The sequence below is a fragment of the Seriola lalandi genome, unplaced genomic scaffold, assembly GCF_002814215.2.
Source record: "Seriola lalandi dorsalis isolate HSWRI2012SDOR001 ecotype SW California unplaced genomic scaffold, Sedor1 jcf7180002054694, whole genome shotgun sequence".
NCBI classification, from domain to species: Eukaryota; Metazoa; Chordata; class Actinopteri; order Carangiformes; family Carangidae; genus Seriola; species Seriola lalandi.
Genome location: NW_019525247.1, coordinates 233,562 through 243,228, shown reverse-complemented (window position 1 = coordinate 243,228; position 9,667 = coordinate 233,562). Strand labels below are relative to the sequence as shown.

The 9,667-nt window shown below is 39.6% G+C and overlaps 1 protein-coding gene across 2 annotated transcripts in view; it reads right to left on the bottom strand.

Annotated features, from left to right (window-relative positions):
• Positions 1-918: 918 nt before the first annotated feature.
• nat16 (N-acetyltransferase 16) overlaps positions 919-9,667 on the bottom strand; it is a 36,131-nt gene continuing 27,382 nt past the window's right edge. For both annotated transcript variants that reach the window (XM_023423882.2, XM_087178692.1), the window contains exon 5: positions 919-9,595. In XM_023423882.2, the coding sequence (XP_023279650.1) occupies positions 9,367-9,595 (229 nt within the window). In that variant the 3' untranslated portion in view covers positions 919-9,366. The remainder of the gene's footprint in view (positions 9,596-9,667) is intronic.

The window sequence follows — 9,667 nt, the reverse complement described above, 5'->3', positions numbered from 1 at the left end:
TACACCAACACCTCTGAAGCTCACTGGCTACCATGTTGCATGTGGTTTGTTTAATTTGTACCAATGACTGTTTATAAAGATGGTGACGACACTGGTGACGTCATTTGAAGCCAGAGTCTGTGCAGTAGTGATCGCTCTGGGTTGAGGTCCCGCCCCATACACCTGCTCGACCCAATTGCGAGTCAATCACAACTGTCAATCACAACATCACACTCCTGTTTCATTGCATCAAAAAAACGAATTAAACATCAGCGACATAAGACACGTTTTCTAGTTTGGCCCATGTCCCATCTGCTAACATAGAGGAAGCCCGGTTTATGACCTATACTGTAGCCAGCCACCAGGTGGCAATCCAGATGTTTGGGCTTCACTTTTGGGGAGATGTGACCTCGTTCATCTTTATGTACAGTCAACGATTCGTACAGAAACATAAATGTAATGTTGTGGTTTTACATTTTGTGCTGGAACTGAATTGACAATCCCACCTGTACAGAGAAGCAACACCTGTGCTCACTGGCTATCTGAGATACAGCTGGAAACACCTGGTCATTTCTACACTTTTGTTTCTGTGCAGGTTAAACAAGCTGGTTTTTAAAACAGTGAACTCTGGGGGTGTCGGTATGCCGCTTTGGACAGAGACAGGCTAGCTTTTAACCCACGTTTGTAGTCTTTATGCTAAGCTAGGCTAGCCACGCCCTCACTCCAGCTGTGTACCTGATCTATTTACTACGAAAGCAAAGAAAGGTTGAAGAGTTGAAGAGAGTTCCTTTAAGAGGAGGGAAAAAAAAAAAAAAGGAAACACAGACTCGTTGCTTGTCTTTACTTAAAACACAACAAATGAGTCAGGTTTGTTCATGTCCCCCCTCCTGGAGGTCCAAGGCATCACCTATCAAGCCATGACAAAGCAGTCACTACAAATCGAGCACAGAGAGAGATTTAATGTACAGAGAAGAAGGTTTGCATCACTGAGTGCATATTAAAATAAAATGATCTTTGCAGCCTACACATTTCTACCATCACACCAGCTGGTTCAAACTCCAGCAGTGCATCTTATTTATATTTTGCATGTAACAACGTTAGTCTTGAAAATTACTACAGCTGTTAGGTTCATGTAGTGGAGTAAAAAGGACAATATTTCCCTCTGAAATGTAAAAGTATGAGGTCTCACAAAATGGAATTACTCACATAAAGTTTAACTACTTACAAACTAGTATACTAAATGTATTTTTTTTTTATCTCTTGACTTAACTAACCCAACCCACATTACTCTTTCAGAACACAGCCATTTCAACCTCTCAGTGTGTTAATCTTATAGTTGTTAGTCTGCTCTGAGAATAAAATATAGTCTTCATTTCAGTACCACTGTATACGAATGTACAAACGTCTTTACATGTCTTGTGTGAAATGGTTCAGCACTGAAGAAACAGAGAAAAGCGTCTCTCACATGGAACTGTATGATTGTTTCTGGACATCGAGATGAGCGACAAGAACATTTGTTTCCACTGAAGTCGATGCTACTGTACAGTAGATAGGAGCATATCTATTATTGCCAAAGACAACTAAAGTGCATGCTGCTTTACCCACTAACTCAATGGCTTGTACAGTAAGTCATAAAACATACAATAATATAATACTTAACCCTGTAGGAGGGTTTGCAGCACAATGTGTTAGCAGTTTATTCACCTGTATACAAAGTATACCATCATCACATGTTTTAAACAAAGTGCTATAAATAACCAAATAAAAAAATGTTCAGTGTCACATTCAACCACTGATGACATCACCTCCGACCTCTGTCTGTGTGCTACAGGGGTTCTTCTCTATTGAGACATTTAACTCATAGATCAGTGTTCAACTAAAACTCATGTTCAGTAATTAAAAACTGTAATTTTTTTGGAGCTAATTGACAAATCTAGTTTAAGTTTTCAGTCATGAAATTTGGCACATCTCTGATTTCCCTTTAAACACACACTGCATCCACATCCAGTGAAGAAATACTGTGCATAAAAGTATCTGCTGAAAATACTGCGCTGTGTATCTGTTCACTATTAAGTGTGACGTAAACTCAGGCACGGAGCTGTCGGAGAGACTGCACCTGATTGCTGGTACTGAGGGCGCTGCTGGGCCAATCTGCCAATCTTTAAAGTTTTTAATATCTAACGTTTTTGTTTTTTCCTCCTCATCAAACACATCCTGTGTGAAAGTGTCCCTGACCTGTGCGTGTTGTTGATGTGCCCATAAAAGCTGTACAGCATCATAAACCCTTTTTCTAAAGGTTACATTATAAGATTAGTGCCAAGTTTTGTGTGTTATAACTAATGGCTTTGTTAATGGTTAATAAACCATTTGTACTAATTATCAGGTTGTGAAAAAAACATCCTAAGGATCCAAGACTGTCCTCCCATTAAAAATGACATATGTTGTTCAAATACTACATTTAACTAGCAAGGACCTCTACTGACTGTATGAATTATGTAGCAAAGACAGCCATAGCTATAACATTATAGGTTTTAAAACCTCAGAGGTCAGAGGTCATGGTGGAGGATTGGTTTCTTTAAACCATGACCCTTCCCTTTATTGACAAAATAGTTGTTTTTAACCCAAATTAAAATCTTAAACACCAACCCAGTAGTTTTAGTGATTAAACTTCACCAAACCTTAAAGGGCCTGAATATAAATGTTTCAGTTTAAAACCTTCAAACATGAAATAAGATTATCAGCAGAATGTGAAGAAATAACAGTTTGGACGTCTGTGTATTGTGTTGCACAGATATCTAAACTGTCGTCATCAGTCTGACAATAAACCATAATCAGATTTACAGGTAAGGCTGTTATTCAACAGCTGCCCTCTGCTGAGGTTAGATTTATTTCAGATAACGTCATCCTAACCTGAGGGTGAGGGTTGACCCTTGGTTGGGATTGGCCAGTGAGCCCAGACCTAGATAAAGGATGAATGGATTTTTTGATGACCGATTTGTCTTGGTGTGTTTGATTCAACAGATCTGTTTCAAAACACAAAACATATTCCTGTTCATCAAATGTGTTTCTCTGAATCTTGTGACATAAATGTCCCTTTGACTGACGTCTAAAGCGCGTTAATAAATGATTCATCAACATTAATAAACCTATTAGTTTTAAACATGACATTAAAAAGTGTTAATCCCAGACCTCTGCAGGCCTGTGTTCAGCTGTCATACAAAACCAAATAAATTTGGTTCTTATGATTATTTATATCTATAAACTAATGATTAATTAACATTAATAAAGCCATTATTACAATTTGTCACCATTTAAAAATCATACTTAATGTGAAAATGGTTAAATTCTGTTGGGCTACGTGTTTGAACATCTTCTTCTTTTCTTTCTTTACAGTATGTAAAAGTGTTTTTGGTCAAATTTAGAATGGTGGTCACTAACATTGATCCACAACATTTTTCTGGATTGATCTCAGTCTGCAGAAACTCTTTTTCAGTAAGTGAAGCACTAAACATTATAAACCACAGATGTTTCTAATAATCTCTTCACCTTTGGTGTTACAGGGAATTATTAACCAAGCTGCCAACACTTCTATGTAATGGGCAGGGCTCATTAACACGGCAAAGAAATGCAGAAACACGACTTATTGATTAATTTGCATGTTAATGCCGAATAGTTTGGAATGTCAAAATAAAAACATCCAAAAGATGCTTTCTCTCACATGTGATGATGACTGGGTCAACGCCAAATGAACTGTTTAAAATGCAAAGTCTCATAGTAAAGTTGTAGGTCAAAGATTTCGACTGATGGAACCCAGAGGATTATTGTTAATCTGCACACGCAGGTGAAGAAGACAAGCCTCCCTTTCTTCTGACAGGGTGTAATAAAGGAACACCAAAGATGCTTTGTTTTGCATATGGTTAAGATTAATTCAGGTTTGTGGGAGAGGCAGCTGAAACTCAAAATGGCCGCTCTCATTCATTAGAACTGACCAGGCAGATTTATTGAAGCTGTGAAGACCCAAGAGGTAAAAAGAAGTTTACAGGTCCAAACTGAACCTTAAGGCCTCAGTATGCTTAAAGAAAGTACTTTGCAGCAGGTGATTATGACCCATAGTTACGTTTTGTTGCTAGGCGACATCTAGTGGTCATAGTGATGATGACAGGAGCAAAGGGGAAAGTGCGGTGACGTAGTATAAAGAGAGACAAAGTCCGAGTCAGGAGGAGGTTGTGGTGGATGAATGAATATGACACAGGAGAGCGGTGTTCGGTTCCCATGTGAAACTAGCTGTTTACATTGTTTCTATTGTCCATGACCATTCTACTGGTCATTGTTATTATTGTAACCATGACAACAAAGATCATCTAATGTTGAGGAAGTACTTATTTTAACCCAAACCACGATCTTTCCCTAAATCGAAAGCGGCCATGACTGTTATTATGGTAGCCATGGCAACGCAGGTCTGGTACATTTGCCGTTGTAGGAGACACTGCTATGGGTCGTATCCAAGGGTTGGAACAAATGATGGGTTGGAGGAGTTGTTGTGTTATTTCTAGATGTTGTTGGACAAACTGTTGTACATGCAGCCTACTTCATTTAAAGCATACTGAGGCCTCCAGATGGATGACAAACCTAAGAAAAAGCCTTTAAAAAGAAAGTGGCCAGAAATCTTAAGACCTGAGGTTAGTGGACAAATAAAACATCTAATTTCTTTTGCCTGCTGCGAGGCTGAGAAGACCGGGACCATGTGGAAACGCTGCACCAGAGCACATGAGTGAACATCGCAAGTAGAAAGTTTTATTTTAAAAAAAGTAAGACGATCAATGAAAGGTTGACAGGTTTTGTGAGATATATTCACAACTGGCCTCTGTTTGTTTCCTCAGAGTGAAGCTCTCATCAGGTTTTAGGCCATTCAAGTGTTAACATTAAGTCTTCATTCTGGCATCACACAAGCTCCAGTAGCTGTTCAGCACAATGTACAATATTTACATGGATCACATGTTATTATGACAAGACAACAAAAAATAAGTTAATGAATATTTAACATGACCTTGTGAAGGATTCCCTACTTGCTATGTTAGGTTAGGGTTAAACTTAACAGAGGGTGTATTTGATTGTGAGGAAAATCTCAAGCTAATTGTACAAAGTACATTTCAAAGATTACCCAGCTAGTTAGAGTTTGCTATACTAAATGGTAGCGTGTGTGTTTTGGGGTGGGGAGGGGCTACATATGTACACTTCTTCATCACTGGACAAAGGCTTTTAAAATCTTCATCTTCCTAGACATCATCTTCATACAGAGGTTGTAAGATGGTTGTTGTCGTTGTGTTTAAGTTATCTCGTAGTTTTGAAATTAACAGGCTTTGTTTTCTTGTGATCACAAACTTAACACAAACCAAACTGACTTCTCATGATCATTAGTCAAAAATGGACAAAGTCCATGGTGCTCTTGTGGAAAATGGTGGATTCATATCTCAGCGTTGGGAGTGAGTAGCTGCCAACATCCCAGAGTATCTTGGGGTGCTGCCTACAACTGAGGGTACGACGGAAAGTGAGATCAGCAGGTGCTGCACCAAACTGTTGTGGCGAAGAACAAAAGAACAAAATTGCAGATACATGGTTGGGGCATCAGATCAGGGTGCCTTCTGGATGTCAGGCCCAGAACATGCTGACGAGATTACACACCCCATTAATCCAGGGACTGTCAGGAAGATCTAGGACCGGCTAATTGTAATTAAATTTGGGTTACCTTACGTAGCCAGCTGCCACTGCGACCAGGACCAGGATAAGATGGGAATGATCTATGACCAGCTGACACAAAGTCACTATACAGTAAACCAACTTTTGCCTACTACAAGAGACTTATGGTATCTCTTACACCCTGATGGACTTCCAAAAGTCCCAGTGTGTGGTGAGTGGTTTGTGTTGAGCAATTACGACTTTTTGGGATTACCAGACTGTGAGCTATGCATCAACTGACAATGGTGGGCCCTGCTTCATTACTTAATCCTGAGTTCCTGTCTTGAAGTGGGTTCCCAATATATAGTTTAATTGCAATGGCCATGTCTTGCTCCAGCATAGGAATACCATGCACAATGCATGGTAAGTGGGAGGATCGAGGTGGGCAGTGGGGGGGGGTCAGATCCTCTTTGATATCGAGGACCATGTCCGGATCATGAGAACACAGTTTGGGTTATGCTCTGCCAAGATAAGAAAATAATGATCAAGTGAAAACAGCTCGTATAAATAATTGCACCCATGGCCTCTCCAACCTTGCATATTTTCACCTTCACTCTAGGCAGCAAGTAATAGGGCATCACTTTAGATGAGTGGTGACTTTCTTTGGTTACAAACAATAGGGTAACAATGGCCTCCTCTTTAGTTACACTCCCTGGAATAAGTCGAGGATTGTGGCCAGACAAAAAATTAATCATTAAAAGAAAGATGTCGGTTTAATAATTTATTTCCCTTGTGTAAAACTTTTAAAGACTGACTCATAATTGATCTTTCTTCAAAGAAAATAGGCCCAGTCATCCTCACTCCTAGAAAATTGCATACCAGAAGAAGAAGGTGGTCAGGTCAGGATAAAAGCTGGTCAAGGCAGTGGGAAGGTCAAATAGTTCTCTACAAACTGAGGTGTTTTTTCAATAAAATATTCATGTTTGGTTCTGACTAATGGTCCTGTGGTACACACTCTATATGGACATTTAAAGGGAGAGTGTGTGTGCAGTGCTGTGGATGCTCCTATGATGTCATTTTGATGTCACAGCGTTAATTAATCATTAGAGAAGATTTAGAAACATTTTTAGATCTGCTCTGATGCCTCTATTAGAGGCTGAATACGTAGGTGATAATGGACTACAGGTAGACGTAGGAGTTCATGATTGTGAATATGGAGACATCAGTGTCTGGTATTGTGCTTATACCATGGCCACTTACCAAAGAAACAAGTCTACAGCAGTGCTAGCAGCTTCGCCAGGCTGCACTTAGGCACAGTGCTTTGAGCTAAATGCTAATCAACATTTGCTAATCAGCACTAAAAATGGGAATGTCATTAGTTTTGCAGGTATTTGGTCATAAACCAAAGTGTTAGACAAACTGAAACATTGACCTGACGATGGCACTGGATGAAAAGTCAGAGGATCACCAGTGTTATCTCAGTATATCCTGAGGGGAACATGAATGTGTCTGTTCTTAATTCTGGGCAAATCGCTGTTAAACAGAAATCTTAAAACTACTGGTTGCGCTATGAAAAGTCGGGGGATTACCAGAGTCACTAGGATTCATCCTCTGGGTACCTTGAATGTCTGCATGAAATGTCATGACAATACAGCTAATAGATTTCACCATATTTCAGTCTGGACAAAAGTGGAGCACCAACACTGCCATCCCTAAAACCATGATTACTGTTAAAATGGTTGCTTCCATTTTCATCTCCAGACAATTAACAAACTAAAGGAAAAATTAAAGTTAACAATACAGAGCACCACGGCTCACTGAACTGTTTGATGGGTATGAAAGTGATGTGAATCACCTGCTATGACCTTCACAGTCTCCAGATCTCAACTCAACTGAAATGGGAGATTTTGGAGCAGTGTCTTAGACAGTGCTCTCAACCACCATCATTAGCAAAACACCAGATATCGTTTATCCCTCCAGCCCAGCTCGTTGCTCCATGATGAGGAGCCTTGAAGCTGCTCTGGAGGCTCATGCTGCATCAGTACCTCATAGGTTAAACTCTCTCAGGTGTCATGATTTGCAAGGTGTGCAGAATGAGTCTATGGCCATGGTATAATGAACAATCTTCTTCTAGACTATAAACTAAAGATTAGTTTGCTCTAACATGGCTGAACCTTCTCTTAACACTGCTCTTGTATAGTCACAGAGGGAACACTATTATTTAGCCAGCTAATATTAGTGATGGTTAAATATATAACATTATAATTCTGTTAATTCTAACACAGTTATTTTCGTTCTACTCCTTCTCCCTGCGTTAGCTGAAGCTGTTAGTAAACTGCAGTAGTCTGTTAAACATTTCCAAGCATTAGCTTCTTGTTTGGCTTTATGCTAGCAATTTACACATGTAAGCCTAGATTATACCTTACAGCTTCAGAAGTTAATCATCTCTGTTAACATTTTATTGCAGCATTTAAGTAAAACATTAAATTAGTAACTTAATAATAATAATAATGATAATAAACAAAAAAGACAAAAGCTAAGACATAACCATAACGAAGGGTAAATTGAAAAGACTGAGCATGTTCATGTCACTAACAGGCTTTGTTTGTTGTTTCTGCAGAGATTTGTTGTTGCTGTTCTAAAGTCATGCTAGTTAACAGATGCATCCATCAGCGTTAGAGTGATGGCATCTGTAAATTACCCCTATTTGATCCTGAACTATTCCTTTTCATTCTAACTTCGACACAACCTGTCTGTGTAGTTTTAATAAAGTGCCCTCAGAGTTGTGCAGATTTTAGTAATCCAACTCAGCTTGTGTACATATTTAGAAGTTTCATATTTACAGAAAGAACTGAGATGAAAGATTTGAGATGCCCTGAGGGTACTTCATTATTTCCCTCAGAGAATATCATTTGCATGTTGACTGTTTTAGGGTTTTATGTTTCAGTACTGCTACCGCGTGAGAAAGCTTCCCCAGGCTCATCACTCTAGTCACACCTTTCCACGTCACGAGACATGGGGGTGAACATAAAATCAAAAACACCTGCAATCAACTTCAAATTCATGCTAAGCTAATAAGATGATGATTCAACTCTGTGGTCATTTTAGAGGCTATAGTTTGTAGCGTTGTTGTATTTGACAGCAACTGCAATTTGCACTGTCCACCCGTTGCAGACCACTGTGACAAGTTAACCCAGTGCCCTGGGCATCTATTCAGCTGGGTTTGACTGCCTTTAGGCTCCTTCCAGATAAGGCCAATTTTTCCTTAATCCAATTGTCAACGTTGGGTTTAAGTATATTTCCCATGGATTCACTTTGGATCCAGTCCAAAATTTTTGACCCATGAAACCTCGACTAAAAGGTGTTTATACTATTAAGTCCCCTATCTTTGTATATAGTGGGGGCACAAAATATTACTAACTACAAAACTACTGTATCAACACATTGAATTTAGACCTGTTGTAGCTGATTACATGATGTGTTTGTGATTTTATGTCCACGCTGTGTATTTGTTATTCGAACGCGCTGCTTTCTTAGAAGTTTTGTTTTGTAAAAACGACATTTTGTTTGCTTGGTTTCTGTCTCAGTACAGAGGGTTGTGTTTTTCTGTTAAGTGTAATTGAGTTGTGTCCATTCATTGTTGTCTAGACCCTTGTCTTTCTTCCTTTCTGGTTTCTTCATCTTCCATTCCCCTCCATCCACCTTCTGTAACTAGGCGAGGTCTGACTCGACCACGCACTGCTCGGTGTACTCCTTCACCAGCTCCACGCTCAAGGTGTTGCGGCAGAATTCGACCATGGGCTTCCAGAGAGGTGGGTCCAGGAACATCTGGCACATCACATGACCCTTCAGGGTGGCGGTGTGGCGCTGCAGGTGGCACAAGAACTGCTGCCGAACCAGGTCAAGCTCTTTACCGAACATGTCAATATTCAGGTAATACCTGGTTCAAAAACAGCGTGTCAGATGACTGAGTTAAAAGAATGAAAAGATACTATGGTAAACAGCAGTGTAT